General features: G+C 39.1%; 1 protein-coding gene across 3 annotated transcripts in view; it reads right to left on the bottom strand.

Annotated features, from left to right (window-relative positions):
* LOC127569525 (suppressor of tumorigenicity 14 protein homolog) overlaps positions 1-23956 on the bottom strand; it is a 68189-nt gene that overhangs the window by 40871 nt on the left and 3362 nt on the right. For 2 of the 3 annotated variants that reach the window (XR_007956206.1, XM_052014247.1), the window contains 5 exons: positions 21555-21714; positions 19966-20132; positions 16031-16101; positions 1035-1210; positions 345-380 (listed from right to left, as the gene is read on the bottom strand). Coding sequence is in view for 2 of the 3 variants with exons in the window: in XM_052014247.1 (XP_051870207.1) it covers positions 345-380; positions 1035-1210; positions 16031-16101; positions 19966-20132; positions 21555-21714 (610 nt within the window). In the remaining variant the exon portion in view is untranslated. The remainder of the gene's footprint in view (positions 1-344; positions 381-1034; positions 1211-16030; positions 16102-19965; positions 20133-21554; positions 21715-23956) is intronic. The other variant, XM_052014248.1, reaches the window with a different exon arrangement.

Below are 23956 nucleotides of genomic sequence, written 5' to 3'. Positions count from 1 at the left end.
CAGGTACCTCAGAGCACAGGAGAGATACCACCTTTCAGCCTTCTTGTTTAAGGCAGAAAATTCCAGACTATACACTCACAGCATTAGGAAAAAAAAACACACAATTCTCATTTCCTCTCTGGCCTTTTGTCAATTGCCTAAACTAGATTAAGAATAATCCCTTTCTAACATTTACTGCACCTCAGAAATAATAAATCTATACGCTAAGAATTTAAAGATTTTTAAGATGAAGAGGGTGTGTTATGTGCAAATAACATTCAAAACTAAATTCATATATTACAGCCAAATCACTCTAAGTATTGCCACCCTGAACACTCTTTACTCAGTTTAATTGAGCAACTTACCAGTTTTCAAGTTTCGAACATATTCTTCATTAGCAACTGTAAAAGACCCAAAATAAACTCTGTCAATAACTTACTCGCACTTTGAAGCATCAACTTGTTGTGCAATGCTTTAAAGAGATGAGTAATATTTGGTAAATAGATAAAAAAATACTTTTTGTGATATAAAGAAATTTATAATATTAAATATAAAACCATGATTGTGTCAGACTCACTGTCAACAATGGAGCTTTTGGTTCATTGTCCATGACTCCATGAATATGGTTTCTTAGTGTTTAGGTTTGATTATTGAATTTTCTTACGTTTATTGCATAGATTCACAAATATAACCTCAATTTCTATATTTTGGTTAATTTGCATTTCACTTATGAACTTGAATTGATTTACAGTATTCAGGATGATGTTTAATTACTTTGCCAGTTTTGTTTCTCCATGGTTGCAGTTCATTATCCCTTTACTGCCCCTCACCCCTGAGGCACCTTAAAGGGATAAATCAAGTTAACAAAATTCAGTGACGTTTTTAAAAATTTATGCTTAATATGATCTATCACAGAAAAATGGACCATATTATAAACTACAATCTTATCATCAATGTTTTAATCAGTTCAGTTATGTATTAAAGTAACCATCAAAATAGATTTGTTTTCTGATGTCTTTGCCCTGATTCATGCAGAATATAACTAGAATGCTTACCTTGTAGTGTGACAGAAGATGGCTCAATTTCCATAATCCTTCTTACATCAGCAGTATGGAGATGCTGTCGTAATATATTTATCAATACTTCAATACTTAGTGTATATTTAATCAAAAGATCCTGTTCTTCTGGCAATGCAAATTGTAACCAGTAATAGGCAATAACACTGCCATGGCTGTAAATAAAAATAATCATATCAGAAAGAAGAGCAGTTAATGCTTTTTAATCAAAATAATTTAGCCACAGATTGAGGTCTGGGAGGACTGGCAAGTAACTGATGTTCTTCCATTGTTCAAGAAGGGAAATAGGGATAATCCTGGAAACCATAGACCGGTGAGTCTCATGTCAGTGGTAGGGAAGGTATTGGAGAGGATTCACAGGGATAGGATTTATGAGCATTTGGAAAAGCATGGCCTAATTAGGGATGGTCAGCATGGCTTTGTGCAGGGGAGGTCATGTTTTACCAACTTGATTGAGTTTTTTGAGGAGGTGATGAAGGTGATCGATGAAGGTAGAGCTGTGGATGTTGTCTACGTGGATTTTAGCAAGGTGTTTGACAAGGTTCCTCATGATAGGCTCGTCCAGAAGATTAAGGTGCATGGGATCCACAGTAACTTGGATGTTTGGATTCAGAAGTGGCTTGCCTAAAGAAGACAGAGGATAGTGGTTGACGGGACTTATTCTGGCGGGAGGTCTGTGACTAGTAGTGTTTCATAGGGATCTGTACTAGGACCTCTGCTGTTTGTGATATATATATAAATGTCTCGAATGAAATCGTGGCTGAGTGGGTTAGTAAGTTCGCAGATGATATAAAGATTGGTGGCATTGTGGATAGTGTAGAAGATTGCCAAAGGATAGAGTGGGATATAGATCAGTTGAAGACATGGGTGGAGAAAAGCAGATGGAGTTTAATCCAGCCAAGTGTGAGGTGTTGCACTTTGGGAGATCAAATGTAAAGGGATGGTGCACAGTTTACTAGCAGGACCCTTAATAGTGTTGATGTACAGAGGGATCTTGGGGTCCAAGTCCATAGCTCCCTGAAAGTGGCTGCATAGGTTGATAGGGTAGTAAAGAAGGCATAGTTGCCTTTTTTAGTCAAGGCACTGAGTTCAAGAGTTGGGAAGTTATGTTGCAGCTTTATAAAACTCTGGTTAGGCTGCATCTGGAATATTGCATTCAATTCTGATCGCCCCCATTATAGGAAGGATGTGGAGGCTTTGGAGAGTGCAGAAGAGATTTACCAAGATGCTGCTTGGATTTGAGGGCATGCGCTATGGGGAGAGGTTGGACAGGCTTGGGTTGTTTTCTCTGGAGTAGTGGTGGCTGAGGGGAGACCTGATAAAAGTTTATAAGATTACGAGAGGTACAGAAAGAGCAGACAGCCAGTATCTTTTTCCCAGGGTCGAAATGTCTAATACTACATGGCATGCATTTGAGGTGAGAGGGGAAAAGTTCAAAGGGGAAAGGCAAGTGACTGGAATGCGCTGCTTTGCATGGTAGTTAAAGCAAATATGATAAGAGATGTTTAAGAAGCTCTTAGATAGGCACATGAATATGCAGAGAATAGAGGGATATGGGCATTGTGTAGGCAAAAGGGATTCGTTTAGTTAGGCATTTAATTACTTTGACACAACATCGTGGGCCTGCTCCTGTGCTGCACTGTTCTATGTTCTACGTTAAATTAATAAAAGCCTCAGGAAAAGTTGTCAGTAGTGAATGACATGGAGTACTCATGATTTACTACTTTCAAGTTTAAGTTTATTGTCATAGGCGTGCATATACAGGGTATAAATACCATGAAAATTAGCCTTTTGCTGCAGCAGCACAGTACATTACAAACATAACCAATATAAGTTTACATAAACTTAAATTAACATAAATTATAAATAACTTAAACGATAAAATAATTCACAAGCTCAGTCAATTTACAGGGTAGCTAACCCCAGGGATCAGAAAGTACTCAAATCATACTCCTGCTCAGACTTGGCTGACTTTAGCTGGCGTGTTAGTATGGACTCTCTTGGGTCAGGAAGGGCTTCTGTTTCAAATTGTTAGTAGAAGCTGATAATGTGTCCATCAATTGTAATTGCCACTTGGAAAAATAGTCTGCTAATACTGCACTTATTTGTCAAATAAACACAGATACAGTGGTTGCTTAGAAAATGTACACCAGCCAAGAGTTAATAGCCGAGCAAGGAAAGGAAGGAAGGAAGGGGAGAAATTTGCAAGAATGAGATATAGATGATTGTTAACTTTTCAAACAGAAATAATGGTCACCACAATTAAGCAGTATTAGGAACTTTGAATTGAATAAGATATATGTTAGCCAATATATCTTTGTTTTGACAAGATTGAGATATATACTTCCCACAAGAACATGAAAGAAAATCAGTAATAATGAGTATCCAATGTTATTTTGTAAAATAATAGCTAATATTATTAATTCTGTCAAGATGAAAATACTGCAAAGGACTTGTATATTATCTTATTTATGGGAGCTTCCCAAAGACATATGTACACACACACACACACACGTACACACACACACACACACACACACACACACACACACTATTTCAGCTGAGGAAATTCTAAACCCCTAGCTTGCAAAATGATGAACTAATAAATGAGCTCTGGATCTTGCAAGGTTAATAAAAAGGGAGCATTGAAGAACAATTGTTATTAAAGCTACAATGCTCAGGTCACAACCTGAAAACTTGCAAAAAGGGCTGTGGTATTTATTTGGATTACTGCCCATCACACTAATTTACATTGACAATCAGTTAATGACAACATAGCAAAGATGCTATGCTAAAGCCAGATGCCAGAAAAGTTCATCCTGGGGATTTGCCATAATACTCCCATCCCTGAATGGGGGATGAATTAGTAAAAAATCAAAGCACAAAGGAAAATGTAATGAGTCAAAACTGAAAGAGTAACGTGCTTAATCAGATGGAAGTAAAACAAGTAAGGTCATAAAGTCATAGAGTTGTAGAATTGTACAGCACAGAAATGGGCCCTTCTGCCCGCTGCGCCCATGCCGACCTGTGTGTCCATTTACATTAATCTCACTTGCCAACACTGGGTCCATATCCTTCTATGCCTTGTCTATTTAATTGTATGTCTAAATGTTTCTTAAATGTAGTGATTGTATCTAATTTCACCACGTCCTCTGGCAGGGGGTTGAAGATATTAACCACTCTTTGTGTAAAAAAAAATCTTTCCCCTCAAATCCCCTTTAAAACTCCTTCCTTTAACTTTAAACCTACATCCTCTTGTTTTTGATACCTGTATCATGGGCTATAGGTATCTACCTTACCTTATCAATGCCCCTTATAAATTTTATATATCTCTATCAGGTCACCCCTCAGCCTCCTTCCCTCCGGGGAAAACAAGCCCAGCCTATCTATCCCTGTAACTAAAGTCCTCCAATCCAGCTAATATCCTGGTGAATCTCCTCTGCACTCTCCAGCATGACATCCTTCCTATAGTGTGGTGACTAGAACTGCACATGGTACTTCAAGTGCATTCTAACCAGTGTTTTGTAAAGCTGTAACATAACGTCCCAACTTTTATATTCTATGCCCTGACCCATGAAGGCAAGCATGCCACATACCTTCTTCACTACCCTTTCAAGCTGTGCTGTCACTTTCAGGGAACAATGGACTTGGACTCCAAGGTCTCTCTATTCATTAACATTCCTTAGCACCCTACCATTTACTGAATATGTCCTACTTCTATTTGACTCCCCAAAATGTATCATCTCACATGTGTTGGAATTAAATTCCATCTGCAAACACTCCACCCCACATTCCAAGTGATCTTCATCCTGCTACAGTTTAGACAACCTTCCTCGCTATCCACAACATCAGCAACTTTCATGCCATCCACAAATTTACTAATTATACCTCCTACATTCACATCCAACTTGTTAATATACATCACAAACAAGGGTCCCAGCACCAATCCCTGCAACACACCACTGGTCACAGATTTCCAATCAGTCAAGCATCCTTCCACCACCACTCTCTGCCTCCAATCACCAAGCCAACTTTGAATCCAAGTAAGCAGCTCGCTTTGGATCCCATGTCTCTTAACCCTCTTGACCAGCCTATCATGTTTGTTGAACTCCGAGTAATGCACAATTATTTACAATATAGTGTGATTGTTGTTAAACTAGAATAAAAAGGTGACTGAGGAAAGAAGTAAATCATCCCAGATAACGTATCATCACAGCAGTTCTCAGAGGAGAAAATGCATAGGCAGAGCAGGGAAGAATTGGATACCACTATACATTCTCACAAGGAGTCCAATCCAACTCTCACCACTGATTTAAAAATGTTAAAATTGGATTACACATGAAATTGCAGATAATTTTGCAGTGCATAACAAGTTTACAATTTCATCCAAGGTATGGCGAATCCTCTCAACAGTGCTGCTGAACAAGCAGAATAGCTGTTAGCACGCAGACTGAATGGCACCAATGGCCAGCTGATGGTTCGTCAGAGAATCAATGGCTAGCTGCAGCATGCACCTCAGTAGCTTTACAGATTTTCATGCCGCAGTTTACATGCACGGAAGTCTGCAAAGCACTGGTGTGCATGGAAGTACTGAATTCTCCGGCGTATCTGACCTCCCACCGCGGTTCTGGACTCAGTACTGAGGTGTACTCAGCTCAGGAGCCAGGTACACTTCTGATCTGACCCCTGAGCTCTACAACAGCCATCAGTAGCACCTTTTGCATGGCCCTGTTTATTTGAATAGATTCACTGACATTCACTAAAAACTTTAAAAGCGTTTTAAGAATTAAAAATATTATTTAAAATAAGTTGTTTATGGATTTAAATGTATTCACTTCTATTTTAATTTTTAAATATTATTTTCATTTTTCAACTGTTCAACTGTTCCTTTTTCTTTTTAACTAAAAAGAAAAAGGAAGTATATGTAAGGTTTAGGAAGCTAAAATCAGACAGGACCCTTGAGGAATATAAAGAGCTTAAGCAGGAGAATAGGAAGGCCAAAAGGGGCCATGAAATTTCCTTGACAGTAGGATTAAAGAGAATTCCAAGGCATTTTATACTTACATTAAAACAAAAGGATAATTAGTGAGAAGGTAGGACCACTCAAGGATGAAGCAGGGAATTTATGCTTGGAGTTAGAAGATGTGGGCGAGGTACTAAATGAGTACTTTGTGTCAGTATTCATGGAGGACATGGAGGATAGTGAGATTAATGTGGGGCATGCTGATGTGCTCGGGCACTTTGAGATCAAGGAGGAAGATATGCTTGGTCTTTTGAAGTGCATCAAGGTGGATAGTCCCCAGGGCCTGATGGGATATATCCAAGGTTATTGAAAAAGGCAAGCGAGGAGATTGCTGAGGCTTTGACAAAGATTGTTGTATCCTCACTAGCAGCAGGTGAGGTCCCAGAGGACTGGACAATAGCCAATGTCATTCCTCTGTCAAGAAGGGAAATAGGGATAATCTGGGAAATCGTAAGCCAGTTAGCCTCAGATCAGTGATTGTTTAGCTATTGGAGAGGATTTTTAGGGATAGGATTTACCTGCATTTGGGCAAACATGGCCTGATTAGGACAGTCAGCATGGCTTTGTGCAGGGCAGGGCAGGTCAGGTCTTACAAACTTGACTGAGTTGCTTTGAGGAGGTGACGAAGGTGATTGATAAGGGTAGGGCAGTGGATATTGTCTACATGGACTTTAGTAAAGCATTTGACAACGCACCTCATAGTAGGTTAAGATGCATGGGATCCACAGTAACTTGGTAGTTTGGATTCAGAATTAGCTTGGCCATAGAAGACAGAGGATAGTGGTGGAAGGGTGTTATTCTGACTGGAGGTCCACGACCAGTGGTGTTCTGCAGGGATCAGTGCTAGGGCCTGTTGCTTGAGATATATATTTCTATATAAATAACTTGGATGAAAATGTAAAAGGTGGGTTAGTAAGTTTGCAGATCACATAAAGATTGGAGGAGTTGTGGACAGTGTGGAGGGCTGTCAAAGATTAAAGCAGAATGGAGATCCATTACAGATATGTGCAGAAAAATGGCAGACAGAGCTTAATCTGAGCAATTGTGAGGTGTTGCACTTTTGAAGGTCAAACATAATGGGAAAGTATAGAGTTAATGGCAAGACCCTTAACAGCATTGATGTACAGAGTGATCTTGGGGTCCAAGTCCACAGCTCCCTGAAAGTAGCCACGCAAGTAGATAGGGTGGTAAGGAAGCTGTATGGCATGCTTGTCTTCATTGGTTGGGGCATTGAGCATGAGAGTCAGGAAGTTATGTTGCAGCTGTATAAAACTTTGGTTAGATTGCACCTGGAGTGTAGTGTGCAGTTCTGGTCACCCCATTTCAGGAAGGATGTGAACGCTTTAGAAAGGGTACAGAAGAGGTTTACCAGAATGCTGCCTGGACTAGAGGGTATGAGCTATAAGGAGAGGTTGGAAAAACTTGAATTGTTTTCTCTGAAGCGTCAGAGGCTGAGGGGAGACCTGATAGAAGTTTATAAAATTATGAGACGCATAGATAGGGTAGACAGTCAGAATCTTTCTTCCAGGGGAGAAATGTCGAGTACTAGAGGGCATGCATTGAAGGTGAGAGGGGGAAAGTTTAAAGGAGATGTGTGGGGCAAGATTTTATTTTACAGACAGAGTGGTGGGTGCCTGGAATGGGCTGCCTGGGGTAGTGACGGAAGCAGAAACAATGGTAGCGTTTAAGAGGCTGTTAGATAGACTGATGAATATGCAGGGAATGGAGAGATATAGATCACGCACAGGCAGACGAGGTGCAGTTTAATTTGGCATCATGTTCAACACAGACATTGTGGGCCAAAGGGCCTGTTCCATTGCTGTACTGTTCTATGTTCTATGTTGCTAGATGTGGGAAAAGCCTCGGGTTCCACTGCTTGAGAGGGAGTCACTGCTCCTGAGCCGCCCCGTCTTGTAGAAGAGCTGCAGCCGTGAGGATAGGGTGAGGATAGGGTGAGGTGAGGTGAGGTATCTTTATTAGTCACATGTACATCGAAACACACAGTGAAAGGCATCTTTTTGCGTAGTGTGTTCTGGGGGGCAGCCCACAAGTGTCACCACTCTTCTGGTGCCAACAATAGCATGCCCACAACTTCCTAACCCGTACATCTTTGCAATGTGGGAGGAAACTGGAGCACCCGGAGGAAAGCCACGCAGACACAGGGAGAATGTACAAACTCCCTACAGACAGTGGCCGGAATTGAACCTGGGTCGCTGGCGCTGTAATAACTTGTAGCGGTTAGCATAATGCTAAGTGCAATGGCAGGCAGTCATCCCTCCAGAAGCAAGTGCTAGATGGGCCAAGCACACTCCAGCCATCGTTTTATTTACTCTCATGATATAATTTCACATGAGCACAGAAGGATTACTGTTAGTGTTTCCAATGAATTGTCACTGTAGATATTTGAGGAACTAGCGTCTACTCTAAACTGTCTGTCCTTGGGCAGGTTCGAACCATTTGGAAATTGCCAACTTTAAGCAAGTTAATTCACACAATCCTCAAGCTGAACTACTTGTGGAAGCTTCCTATACTCCTTCTATTCCCTTAGTTAATGATTACTCAAATAAAAGTAGCAAAAAATGAGAAAATTGTGAGAAGGAATGCCATTTGTGCTAATCTGCAGCATCAAAGAAACACTGCACTGTCTGCACAATTTTCTACTACCATGGTTATGTATCTGTGCTAAGGCCCATAACTATGCTTGGCTGATGTCACTGATATGAACCCAGTCAGACTAAGCTGACTGGCATCCATCCTAACATCTTCTTCTAATTCAAAGCACAGCATGTTGCAATTAGCATTCCCCCATGGTATCCAAAACTATGGTGATTCACTTATTGTAGTTATCAGATTTGCAGTCGCAATTGTGTTTGGGAGCAGGAGTTTCTGCATCTATTAATTGTCAAAGTGAAGTTCTGGAGCCCTCTGAGACAGTAGTTGTCAGGGCACCTTGAGGCCAACAACAAGCATCTACCTCCTTAACTGCATCACTCTTTACTTTCCTTCCGGAAAAACATACACACATGGCCATATAATGATTAACTTGAATTTGCATTGTTTCACTTGACCTGTGACACATGAATCATTCACTGCTACATTTCCCAGCAACTCTAATTGCCTGTTCCCAAATGCCAGGAAATGACATTCAGCATGCTGAAGGCAACACTTAAATTGAGATCCAGCCATTGAAAGTAGGAGCTCTGCAATGCAGATGTCTATCATCGCCTGCCACAAAAAGGGATGGAGCTAAGAACATCAGAAATAGCAGGAGCAGGGGATTCAGCCCCTGGTGTTTGCTCTGGCATTCAGTAAGATCCTGACTGATCTATTACCTCAGGCCTATTTTCCATCATTAACCCCATACCCATCAAGCTAACTATCTATTGATTTCTCTTCTGAATATGTTCAATGACTGAGTCTCCACAGCTTTCTTGGGTAGAGAATTTTGAAGGTCCACTATCCTCTGGGTGAAGAAACTTCCTCATATTTCAGTTCTAAATGGCTGACCTTGAACCCTGGTCCTAGTCATGGGAAACATTATATCCACATCTAGCCTGTCAAGCCTCCAAAGAACTTTGTTCATTCCAATGAGATGATCACTCATTCTTCTAAACCAGGCCCAGTCTGCTTAATTTCTCCTCATACAACAAACCTGCCATCCATAGATTCAGTCCAGTGAGCCTTCAATGCACTTCACTCTCTCAATTGCAAGCAAATTCTTCCTCAGGAAGGGAGACCAATATTCAAGACACAATATTCCAGATGAGTTTTCCCTTGAGCCCTATGTAACTATAGCAAGATATTTCTACTCGCGTACTGAAATCCTCTTGAAGCAAAGGCAAAAATACTGTTCGTTCTCCTAATTGCATGTTAATTTTCAGTGCTTTGTGTACAAGGATACCCAGGTCCTTTTGAACACCCACACCTTTCAACCCCTCACTATTAAACAAACACTCTGCCTTTCTATTTTTCTGTTAAAGTGGCTGGCATCACATTTTCCGACATTACATTTCACCTGCTGAGTTCTTACCCATACACTTATCCTATCTATATCCCTTGAAGTCTCCCTATCCTCTTCACAGCCCATACTACGATCTAGCTTTGTATTATTGTCAAACTTTGATATGTTACACAATCCCTCCATTCCAAATCACTGAGACTTTGAACTGGTGGGGCCCAGCCTTTGAGCACCCCACTAGTCCCAGTCTCCTGGCCTGAAAGTGACCCATTTATTCCAACTATGTTTTCTGTCCATTAACCAAGCCTCAATATGCATCAGTATATCAACCCAGATACCCTGTGTTCTGATTTTGTTTAATAATCCCTGTGTGGCACCTTGTTGGAAAACACCACATCAATACAACCATAAAAAAAAACTATCAGATTTGTGAAATATGATGTCTCTTTCATAAATCTACGTTAACTTTGTCCAATCTTATCAGTGCTTCCTTAATACAAGTTTGTTACAGTTTGCTACCACTGATTTCAGGCTAACTGCCCCATAGTTTCCTGTTTTCTCTCTCTCTCCTTTCTTAAATGGTATTGTTATATTTGCTTCCTTCAAACCTGTACAATTCTTTGTAAAGTCTATGGAATTTTGGAAGTTGACAACAAGAACATCCATTATCCATCTCCTTCAGCACTCTAGGATGTGGATAATAGGTTCTGAGAATTTATTTCTCTTCAATTTTCATTACTTTTGCTAATACTAACTTGTTTATTACTGCTAACTTCTTTGAACACTTTATTCTCTCAAGACCTGTAGTTGTCTACTATTTTCAGGGGGTTTTCTGTGTCTTCTTCCATGGCAGAATAGTTCCCATAGAGAAATACAGCACAGAAACAGGCCCTTCGGCCCACTCAATCCGTACTGACCAACAAGTACCCATTCTATGCTAGCCTATTTTATTCTCCTCACATTCCCATCAACTCCTCCAGATCCTACTACTCACCTATACAATAGGGGCAATTTAGAGTGGCCAGTTAATCTGTCAACACGGAGGAAACCAGAGCACCCAGAGGAAGCCCACACAGTCATGGGAAGAACATGCAAACTCCCCGCAAGTGACACCAGAAGTCAGGATTGAACCTGGGTCGCTGGGGCTGTGAGGCAGCAACTCTACTACCTGCACCATTTTCTGCTACAAATGGGCACACTGAGCAACAGCAACAGAAAATCAAGGCTCATTTCACATAGCAATGGGTTCAAATATTTTTGTTTTGCTGTTGTCTGCTTATTATCAGATCTTATCTCTCAAGAAACCAATGAGAAGCTCACAATAAACCAGCTCATTTACTGCATGTTTGAATGCAAAATAAAATGAAAACAGAAAAAGGCAGCATGTTACTCAGTACAAAAACTGACACTCCTTGCAGTGAGAGGTCCAAGAAGCAGATTAATCTAGAATCTAAAGCCAGAGCATTGTCTGAAAACTTGGAGAAGGATAGTTCTATGCAGCTAGAAATTAGTGTGACGGTTTTGAAGATGGGGGTGGAAGACTGTGGGAGCTGAGACAAGTGTGCAAATAGTAAATTCACCAGGCAGTAGAAATACTGAGTCAGAGAACGACAGCAGAAGAAGTAATAGTAAAGGACAGGAACTGAAAAGCACTGGTTGGGAAAAATGGTTTTTTTAGTAAGAGGACCGGTGTGCAACAAGGAACCAAAATCAGGTTACTTTGTTAAATAATGGTGACCAGTAAGTAGACCGGGGTCAGGACATGCTAATTTGGGAGATGCAGGAAGTAAACAAAGAAGTACAGCAAGCAATCAGAAAGGCAGATGATACATTGGCCCCTCTTGTAAAACAGTTGGCATAAGGAAGTCTTGCTTAGACTGTAGTAAATTGATGACTTTGTTTGAGTATTGAGTTTTAACCTCTGTACCCAAGGAAGGCTCTCAGCAGAGTAAGCACATCAGTTCAATTACTTCTCTCCTTATTTCCTTGCACACCTGTAACTTATCCTCTCATGCCATCAATTCTCTTTTGATTCTTTTGCCATTTACACTAAGGGGTAATTCAGAGTAGCCAATTAACCTACCAGCAAATCTTTGGAGTCAATTCAGAATAAATTTATGAGAGACATTCTTGCAATAAGGATGAAGAGCTATTAAGGAAGGCCCATACTGGAATTTAGAAGAATGAGGGGTGATCTCATTGAGTCATAAGATGGATTGGTGGAGCAGATACCAAGAGGTTGTTCACTCTAGCTTGAGAGTTCACAACTAGGAAGTGAAACCCCAAGTTGAGATCAATCATTTAGGAATGAGACGAAGAAAATTTTCATTAAGATGTACCCCAACTTCTATTTCTTACTGGAAAAGCTGGGGTGGGGAGTGGGGGGGGGGGGGTGAAGCAGGGGAAACTTAACTTTTTATCTGAAATTTTGCAGGAGTGAAATGGGGCAATGAATTCAGGAAAGCAGTGACTACACAAATAATTGAAGCTTGAGATTTAACTGGATTACAGGAGGAGGAGCCAGAGGACATCTGGAAAGTGAAAGTGAGAGAGCGTGTAGGGTGACAGGTGGAGCCATTCATGCTCCTGTGCCTTACTGTAGCTTCCACTTCTCAGATAAGTTCTTCCAATGGTCCAAAGAACACCCTGGAGTGCAAGGACAATCCAAGACTTCTTTACTCAAACTTTTTAAAGCACCTTCTTGCCTCACCTCTAATACCAAATGATGAAGGGTTTTATCTTCTTGGGTGCTTAAGCCCTTCTGCTCCCAAACCTTCTTTCAAACTTCCCCAAATGGTCTTGTACTACTCTTCCTTACTTATTTCCTAAGACACTGGAGGCCACTTGGCCCTTCTGATCCATGCCAGTTCTTATCAGGGCAATTCCATCAGCACCATTCTCCCTCCCTTTATTTCCTTACAACACTACAACATTGTTTTCTCTCCAACTCCTGTTTGATTCTTTTGCCACTTACACTAAGGGGTAACTTCTTCAAGCTATGAAGGTGGTTAAGAGACATTAGGATGTCACCAGCAAAGATCTCAGTTATTTTCTGACAACGTCCCTTTTTTATCTGCCATTGTTTTCATTTCTATATCCCATTTTTCTTGTGAGTTACTTGATTATTCTATTAAATAATATTTATGACTGCAGTAGCAGCAAAACATTTTATACAAGTTCCCTTCAGTTATATATAACATTTGTTCCTCCATGCTTGTTTTATATTTTATCTTTTCTTTTAGTACATCCTTTTTCTGTACTATAGCCTTGTGTTCTCTTTATACTACGAGACTGCTATGAAATACAGACTGAAACATTGCTGATGTGAAACTCTATTTTTTATATATTGTTGCTTGGATCCCAGAGTGTTAAAACAACAGAGGCAGTTCTGCAAAGATAAATGTGTAAAAATTAAAAACCACAACTTTTTTTTCCAGTCACCAGCTGCAGTAGGTTTGTAAAAAGTGCAAATTTACTTTCATTGGCAGATATCTGCTAAGCCATCAAAAATGACAATCCTTTGCCTACAGCCATTGTCTCCTACATTATTGCTGAAGAGTACTTGTCTAGATGGGTCTTTCCAATAATTAATTTTACTGTCCTGCTATCACTCTGCACAAGCTTCAGCTTTAAAGAGAATAGACCAGTCATTTTTGATCCAAAAATCAAATTCCTTAATATGATAATTAGCAAAGCATTTATGTTTAATAAACATTCATCACTGACTTTATATCCTTGCAAATTAGGGATTGCATTTTTCAGAGAGACATATTTTGTGGCTGGGTGACTCCACAGTATTACATTTGCAATGGTTTTGCATTAGAATACTTTTAGACCATTTATAATCCAGTTGACAGAATAGTTACAGCCTGAATTAAAAGTTAGCTGACACTGCTTAAACACTGCCTTGTAAGCCTGAATATGTAGATGTAAAAAAAATCCCCTTTTGAACTGTCATTATCTCACCAGAACTTAACTTCCTTTTGTTCACTTGTCAAAACCAGTCTCTCAGTCTGAATCCAAGCTAAATAAGATAAGGTGACCAGGAATCTCCCCATTTCCAGTAGTGGTGGCTACAGAGTTCATTATTCTTAGCTGGAAATGTTGAGGTTCTATAGTATGAATTATCCATGACTAATTCCAGAAATTAGCAAACAGAGCAAGGGGTTCCATTCTTAGTTCAGAACCAGTGATCACATTGAAAACATACATCTGTGGATTTTGGCTTACAGTGGATCTGATTTAGCTTTGGCACCCTCATTAGCAAATGACTCACAGATGTAAACTCTAGGATCATTAATGAAGAATCAGCATAGAATCATAATAAATGTCTGGAGCTGAAAGGCGGCCATTCAGTGCACTGGTCAATAAACAGCCAGCCAACTCATCCCATTTCCCAATACTAGACCATAGCCCTTCAGTGCACAGTTCTTCAAGTACTCATCCAAGTACTTTTGAAATGTGATGTCCGCACCCCTTCCTGGCATTGTAGAGAAATGAAAAATGTTTCCAATCTCTACTGAAAGCCCTGGCTTTAGTTCTTAGAGTCTGCAGTTTCATCCTCAAGAAGTTGTTCCTCTCTATCCACTTCAACAGTTATCTTTAATATCCTAAAATCATAGCTTTCGCAATGGGACACCAGCCCTCACACACAATCCAGGACATGGGATTTCTTCCTTTATTAGTCAAAGCAAAGAATATAAAAGCAAGGGAAATTACGCTAGAAATGTATACTCGAACAGTTAGATCACAACTTGACTCCAGAGTACAATTCTGATCACCACATTATTAGAAAGAGTTGATTGCACCGAAGAGGGTGCAGAGGACATTTATAAAGATGTTGCCAGAGCTTGAAAATTATAAAATAAAGATGGGATAAATTCTGGTTATTTTCTTTGAAAGAGAGCAGAATTGGGAGAGAAAGTTAGTTGAAGTATGTAAAATTATGAGGAGCCAGGATAGAGTAAATAGGAAAGACTTATTTCTCCTAACAGAGGGGTTAAAATCTAGCAGGCTTGTATTACATTAACTGGTAGCAGGATTAGAGAAGAGATGAGAAAAGTTTCCTTTCCACCTAAAGGGTGGTAAACTTTGGAATTCCTCTCCATAAATGGATGCTAGGTCAATTGATAATTTCAAATCTAGGACTGGTTAAATTTTGTTACTGAAGGTTTTAAAGGGATGTAGGAAAAATGCAGGTAGACGAGTTAAATCACAGATCACACATGATTTCACTAAAAGGCAGAACTGACTTGACAAGTCCATGGTCTATTCCTTGAACTGTACTGCAATGATAGTGAGCATGTTCCCCAAATTTTGTTGATTTCAGTGGAAAGAAATATTGAATAGTGTGTACTGGCCTGCTGATTAGTTACCACCAGTTTTATACCCTCACTGCAGATAAAGACTTTGCTCATTATTTCAAACTAAAATGTATTTTTGAAAGCTATGATTATTGTTAATAGAACTGTTATCTGAGTATCATTCCAAGAGTAAAAACAAGAGGAATGAAGAAAACAAAGACACCATTTCTATTCCAAGAAGCGTTAAAGCTTTTGATTCATGCTCGTGAGTAGGCATACAATATTCTTAGAATTACCAAATACTTTGTTTTATAAAATTATTTAGACACCAGCAAGGAGACATCATAATTTGTTCCTCACTAAAATTTATAGGCATTCGCCTAGCCGTATATGTGCATACAAATCCAAGCATTGTACCCAGTTCATTCCACCCTTTCAGGCATCTTTATACAAATCTTTGAATATTTGCTGTCTTTATATTATTCACATTGACACTGAAAATATACCAGGAACAAGCAATACCAAATTTTTAAAAATTGTTAGGTCTCTATTATATTATAATCTTACAAATATACAGACACAAAACTGGATGGCCAGTTTTACTTTCCAAGGTTATGAACATAATTAGATTGCTAAGTAATTACCTTAAATCACAGATTAAAAGCTATTTAATTACCATATTTTGCTTTACCTAAATGAGAAGATGTCACTGTCCACAAAATAATATCCAAGAGCCGGAGATGTGGTATATACTTGCTTCAGCTGGAAAAAAATTATATTTTTGGTATTAAGTATGGCGAGCTATAAATCCCAATAATAGCAAAACGTCAAAATGCAATTTTAACATGTCAGTTCATTGTACATTGGAATCATTACAATTTCCTGACAAAACCAATGAGGAGTAAAGCTTGCAGTACATCATTCTAAAGAAATCAATTATTTTCTATAATCATCTTAAATAAGATTATAAATCGACTCCTTGAGTTTAGTGACAGCAGAGGATAGAACCTGCACCATTCACAACTATGCTGTTTTGTCTTAAAAACAAACATTTTGTTTTAACTAAATATACAGTTAACAGTGTTGCCAGGACTCAAGGGCCTGAGTTATAGAGAGAGGTTGGGCAGGCAAAGACTTTATTCATTGGAATGTAGGAGGCTGAGGGGTGCCCTTATAGAGGTGTATAAAATCATGAGGAGCATAGATAGGGTGAATGCACTCAGTCTTTTACCCAGGTGTGGAGAACTAAAAACTAGAGGGCATAGGTTCAAGGTAAGAAGGGAAAGATTTAAAAGGGACCTAAGGGGCAACTTCTTCACGCAGAGGGTGGTGCGTGTATGGAACAAGCTGCAAGAGTAGTTGAGGCAGGTACAATAATGACATTCAAAAGACATTTGGATAAGAAAGGTTTAGAGAGATACGGGCCAAACATGGGCAAATGGGACTAGCTAAGGTGGCCACCTTGGCTGGCAATGGACAGGTTGGACCAAAGAGCCTGTTTCCGTGCTGTATCGCTCTTTGACTCTGTGAGTTGATAATCACATGATTTACCTGAATACTGTTAATTAGAAGCTATGTCAAACCATATTGGTTAAAAAATTTACGCTTTTAAATAATAAGGCACTTGAATAAACAGGGCACTTTAACCGAAAGATGCTTCATTGAGTGATTGTGATTCTACCCTAACCGAAGCCCACTACATAGAATCATACAACATCAAGCTTGTTCTGACTTTCTGGAGGAAGGAACAAGTTAGTCCCACTCTTCTGTGTTTTCCCTATTGCTCTGCATTTTTTTCTTCTGATCTTTGAATAATTAATGCAACTACTTTGATTATCTGGAACAGATCTAAGCAAGGATGGTTAAGAGTATCTTATTTAACTGCATCAAAACTGATTTAGAAGTGATCGGCAACAGGAGGGCCAAACGTAAACAGAGGTCATCAAACTCATCAACACATGGGACACTAGTAAGCAAAAAAAAAACTGCAGATGCTGGAATTCTGAATTAAAAAAATACAGAAAATGTTGCAAAATACTCAACAGGTCAGGCAGCATCTGTGAAAAGAGAAACAGAGTTTATGTTTCAGGTTGAAGCCCCTTCATCCAACCATTTGGATGAAAGCTCCTTGACCCGAAACATTTAGAACATAAGAAACAGAAACATAAGTACAGCATCAGCCCTTTGGCCTTCTCTGCCATTCACTGCAATCAGAGCCGATCTTTTACTTCGGCCCCATGTTCCTGTACTTGTGCCATATCCCTTTATTCCCTTAATATCCAAAATTTCATCAATCTGTCTTGAAGAGACTCAGTGACTGAGCCAACACATCTTTCTTGGGTAAAGACTTCCAAAGATTCATAACCTTCTGCTTTGAGAAATTTCTCCTCAGCCCATCCAAAATGACTAACCCTTATCCTAAGATTGTGATCCCTGGTTCTCGACATCGCAGCCACTGAAAATGTCATTCTTACTTCTACCCTGTCATGCCCCATAAAAATTTTGTTTCAATTAGATCATTCTTAACTCTACAGACTATAGACAGGCTGCTTAATCCCTCCTCAAGGAACAAACTCTCTAATCCAGGAATTAATCCAGTGAACCTTTATTGTATTCCTTTGACCATAATTGTATCCTTCTTTAGATAAGTACACCGGACCTGTACACAATGTTCCAGGTATCATTTAACTAGGGCCCTATATAACTGCAGTAAGATATCTTTTATGCTTGTACTAAAGTCCAATTGCAATAAAGACCAATATACCATTTGTCTTCCCAATTTGCAATGATTTGTGTGCAAGGACACCAAGAAAACTCTACCTTTCTACTTTTATCCCCACTAAAGTTGAAAACCTCAAATACTTCCACATTATATTCCACTTGACACATCTTTGCCTTTCATTTAGGCTCCCTGTATCCCCATGAAGGCTCTCTGCATTCATCTCACAGCCTACACTGCTATTCAACATATTTCCATCAGCAGATGTAGATATATTACTCTTAGTCCCCTCATCCAAATTATTAAAATACGTTGTGAATGACTGTGGCACCCCATGAGTCACAGCCCCCCAAATCAAAAGTGACCCATTTATTCCTAGACTCTGTTTTCTATGCACTAACCAATCTTCAATGCACACCAGTATAATATCAATTCCCAAATGATCTAATTGTGTTTAATAAGCTCTTCCACTATAACTGTTTCTCACTCCACAAAGCAGTAGTCTTATTCTTCTTATGCAATCCCCAGTATTGTGGACAATGTACTTCACTCCAGTTTTGTGGATTCTGAGGTCAATATAGGAACCACAGACTCTGTCACAGATGGGGCAGGAGATGCCTGATGGGCAGGCAACCATTCAGGTGGTTTGCAATGTGGTGTGCTCCTACTATTGCTTAAACAGGGCTTCTGAGTGCTTCCAATGCATGGCCTATAGTAGAGTGATGAGAAAAAACAAAGTTAGTTTTGTAACAGGGAAACAAGAAGCAGCAAGGCTGAGGACAAACTTCTATAGATCCAAAATAACTGATGGTTCTATAATCAATGAAAGACGAGTGTTAATAAGTGAATGAGAATGTACTGTAGGTCTTCCTTTCAGTTGTTTCTTTACCACCCCCACCCCAGCCTTCCTACTCCCACTCTCTAAATTTTAACACTTGTTTTCTCTTATTTTTTTACAATTCTTATGAAAGCTCATCAGCCTTAACTTTATTTTCTCTCCATTGATACTGCCAGATCTGCTGATCTTGACATTCTTGACATTTTGGTTTTATTTACAGCTTCCAGCATGTTGGGGTTGTGTTAATTCATGGAAAGCTAAAATCAGAGGAGCAAAGGAGCACATCCGAAAACACTGGCCTAGCACAAATGGTGACAATGTGGAGTGATCTGGAAATGATGACAAAGAATCTGAACTCAATCAATTTTGGAGCAGAGAGCAAGGTTTCTGGATGAGTGGACATTTGTTTCGCACAGGCCTTAGAAGCCAGCATATTAAGTGTTATGGAACGTAGTCTGCAGGCAAAAAGGCAATGCACAAAGGTTTCAATTATGGTGGAAGTATGGATGGAGATGTGGCAACATTAGCCTTGTGTTTCGTCTGATAGCAATATCAGAGGCTGCACAAGCAAAACTTTGCAGTAACTTCGATTGTGTGGCAGTTTTAATTGAATCATTGAACTATAGTTATTTCTTAATAGGGATTAACCAGTGGAGGCTAGGTTGAACACAATAAATATTTTCTTTTAAAATTGTAATAATAAAACATTTCAAATTATTAAAGACAATCTGGTTTCTGAAATATACAAATTAAATTTCCATAATCAAGCATGAAAATTACATAAATTTCCTCATAAATATTCATTAAAACATTAACAAAGATGAAATAAAAAATTTACAGAAACTGGAATTCTCAAATAAAAACAGAAAGCACCACAAACACTCAGCAGGTCAGGCAGCATCTGTGGAAAGAGAAGCCAATGATGGATCTCAGACCTGAACTGCTTCTCCTTCAGATCTGAGCTGCTGAGTATTTCTGGAATTTTCCGTTTTCGTCAACAGGAAAATGGTCTGTAAATCTACCTCATATTTTCTCATTTAAAAGGATTAAATATTTTTCATTCTCTTACCATAATCTTTAATGTGTTTGACAAGGAGGTGAAGTTTTTAGATTGGGGCATCATTAGTTCAGGTGTAAATGAATATTTGGATATTTTCATACTTCCAATATAATATCGGGGAATTCCATGAGTTTTGAGCTTTGGATCAATGAACTCATCATCGAGTGGAGTGGCTCCTTACAGACAGGAAAAAATGTTATCAAAAATTATCCAGGAACAATACATTCAAGAAGTTTTTTTCTTCTGAAGTGATAGATTTTAAAACCAAAATATAATCAATTACCAAATGCTCAGACACAGTGGTAGTTTTCATTATATTTAACTCTACATGTGAAGAATACACATGTAGAATGTGTTACAAAATTATATCAACTGTGTGACTCATTCCCATCAACCAATTTTCTTCACTTAAAATGCAAGTATCAATACCGAAAATACTAGTAAATTAGGTTTACATTTTTCTTGATCAACATGGATTCAAAAAGCCATAAAAAATGAAAAATACAGACTATATTTATAAAACAAATATTTTAAGTAGACACAAATTCATTGTCATAATCCAAAACTAGACCTTAAAGGATGGTGCATTTCAGAGAACATGGTGAGCTACAACAGTTTAGGAGCTCAGTGATCAATCCTCTGGTGGGAAAGGATATAACGGAGATAGGCCATTCCTGCCAAAAAGCCTGAAAATGCACCAGACCGGCCAGTGACTTCACCCTGGAAAGTCCGTTCTTGTAGAGGTTTAAAAACAATTCAAGAAAAAAAAAGTTGGTGGTCAAGATCCTCTGGGAATGTCACAGCTCTGGTAGCCCTTACCAGACACAGCATCCCCTCTTCTTCAATCTAGTTCCCATTGTCCTATCTGCCTGTTGCTTGCATGGTCACCCTCACCAAGCATTAACATGACGCTGGTTGCCATAAGACAATTCAAGACACAGTGACAACATATTCAGTGCCTTCAACCCTCTTATATTGGGAGTTTACAAATCCAACCCAAACCAGTGACTATCTGCACAACACCTGCATTTTAGAGCTCTGAATTACTCTGGCCTTCCAGAAATGTAAGAGATTCAGTGCTGAAGGAAATCACAATGAGAGTTAGCTACTTTAAACAACATTGATATCTTAAAGCAATATAATAATGTCTGGGCACTCTCTCAGGAATGTGTGAATGGGCAAAACTAGAATACTACTGTGAAACTTGCTAACTTTTAATTCTATACACATATATTTATCATAAACTGCAGTTCAACAGCCACAAATTTGAATAACTTTTATTTTACTTATAATGATAAAAAGTGATTAGTGAGAATGTTTGAAAGTAATTAAGGCTGTGATTATAACTGTCTCCCAGTTTCCAATGGGACATCACATACGAATTCTATTACATTTAAATTGTAATTAAGAAAGCATTAATAGTGTATCATCTTATTTGAGGTGCTAGAAATCATTTATGTCTCAAATGTGTCCAAAAGGATCAAATTCCTTTCCAGATTTATGGACCATGTACTAATATATCCAGTATTTGCTCCCAGTGAGTACCACTTCATTGATGAGAACAAAGCAATAAAAATGCAATAAAATATTTTACTTACTTATGCTTAAAATTACAATGATGATAATAGCAGCAATTAATGTTGCAACAGAAACAATCAACATCCACATTTTACACTTCCAGCAGATGATTTTATTGCAGATATCTCTTTTACACTTATATGTGGGAGTCAGCCTTCTCCAGCATCTATTGTTTTCTGGCTGTAGAAGGAAAAATAAATTCAAATGATTACACAATTTTATATAAATCAATTTGCAGTAAAAAAAAACATGCTATGATGCAGTCTACAAATTATTCTGGGCACTGTTTTCATTTCATCTCCCCAGTGTAAAACACATCAAACTCCATTAGTACCTCTAACAAGGTTTCCTTTTTAACAAAAGATTGCATTAAGGCATCAGATGCCAACATTTGAAAGGTAGGGGAGCTCTCCTGGAGAGCTATGGAGTAAATTAGAGGATCAGGGCTGGGATGTTGTCTCAGCAAGTTCACTGATGTTGTTTCACTTGTTCTATTAATGAATTTTGAGCATTTTGTGGAGAGAGTATCCAGTACCTTGAGGAACATTTTCAGAATGTGCAGGGGGGTGCTATCTGATAGACCAGTGGGCAGGTTACTTTACTCTCAAGACAGATCACTAGGAGAGCTCCCCTACCTTTCAAATGCTGGCATCTGATGCCTTAATGCAATCTTTTGTTAAAAAGGAAACCTTGTTAGAGGTACTAATGGAGTTTGACCTGTTTTACACTAGGGAGATGAAATGAAAACAGTGCCCAGAATAATTTGTAGACTGCATCAGCTTTGTGCTGGTTTTGAGATTTTTTTCCTTAGATGGCTTGTGTTGGTGCACTGGAAGCTGTGATGAATTTCATCATCAAAGTCTACCTTTGCTGAGAGCTAGCTCCTGTGATTTGAAAAGTGATCATTTTCTAGGGTCTCATCTGTTGTAAGATGGCAGCGTTGTGCATAGGGCTATGTTGGTAGAAGGTCTCGATTTGGTGGATGTTTAGGATAAAAGCCTATTCTTTTGTTTGCTTCTGTGACTGACTCAATCATGACTCAAAGCTTAGTCTCAGAGTGTACGCATACGGACCACATCTAGAGTATTGTGTTCAGTTCTTTCTTGCTATTGAGGAAGTGCAACAAATGGTCAGCATACTGATCCCTGGAATGGCAGGATCTTGTACAAGGAAGGATTGGATCACCGAGGCCTTTACTCACAAGGGTTTAGAAGAATAGGAAGAGATCCTGCCAGGGTGGATATGGGGAGGATGTTTCCAGGGCAGGAGATTGCAGAACCTGGGGGTCATAGTCTTGGGTTAGATATAAGACATTTAGGACTCAGTTGAGGATAAGTTTCTATATTTAGATAGAGGTGAACTTTAAGGTATTCTCCAACACAGAGGGCTGTGGAGGCCAGGTCACTGAACATATTTAAGATAGATAGATAGATTTCTGGAAGCAAAAGACATCAAAGGGGATGGGAGCTAGGTATATGGAATAGATACAGAGGATCAGGCATGGTCATAATTAATGGCAGAGAAGGCTAAAGAGGCTCGTTCCTATTTTTCTATGTTTTTAACTTAGTTCAATCTGAAACTGGTATTATACATGTAGCCAAAGGAGATTACAATGGCATGAGGCATGTGTTGGCTTTGGTAGCCTGAGAAATTGCATTGGAAGAAATAACAGTGAACAAGGACTGCCAATATTTAAAAAGTGCATTGTTCACAGCAAATATATAACTCTAAGTCACAAAAACCTAACAAGTTGTCCAGCCATGAGTAACAACTTGAAGATCACATTAGATTAAATAACTTAGACTTATAATATTGCCAAAAAAGCAGTCAGCCTGAGGATTGTGAAAATTGCAGTGTTGAAGAGAAGAGTAACAATTAGTTGATAAGGAAAAGGAAAGAAAATTCAAGACCAATCTAGCAAGAAAGAAAAACAAATTAAAACCATCTATAGACACATAAAGTGGAAAAAGTTAACAAAAGTTAATGTGGTTCCTACAGACTGACACAGGAGAAATTATGAAGGAAAAAGATACTGCAGATGTTGGAATCTAGAACAAAAGTAGAATGCTGCAAGAACTCAGCAGGTCAAACAGCATCTGTGGAGGTAAAAGGTGCAAGTCAACATTTCAGGTTGAGATCCTGCATCAGGACGGGGAGGGAAGAGGAAGGATTGCCAGTATTTTGCAGTATGAAGGGGGCTGGGATAGAGACTGGTAGGTGACAGGTGGAACCAAATGGGAGTGGATGATACCAGGTATGGTGAGGGGATGGTGGGACAGAGGCTGGTACGTGATAGGTAGAACCAGATGGGGAGGGGATGATGGGCAGATGAAACCAGTTGGGAAGGGAATGGGAGGAATGAACAAAGCGAAGAGATAACCAGATGGACAGGTGAATGTGTATGGGAGGAGAACACAGGGGG

The sequence above is a fragment of the Pristis pectinata genome, chromosome 4 (assembly GCF_009764475.1).
Source record: "Pristis pectinata isolate sPriPec2 chromosome 4, sPriPec2.1.pri, whole genome shotgun sequence".
NCBI classification, from domain to species: Eukaryota; Metazoa; Chordata; class Chondrichthyes; order Rhinopristiformes; family Pristidae; genus Pristis; species Pristis pectinata.
Note: the sequence above shows the minus strand (reverse complement) of the source record. Positions and strands in the feature narration are given on the sequence as shown.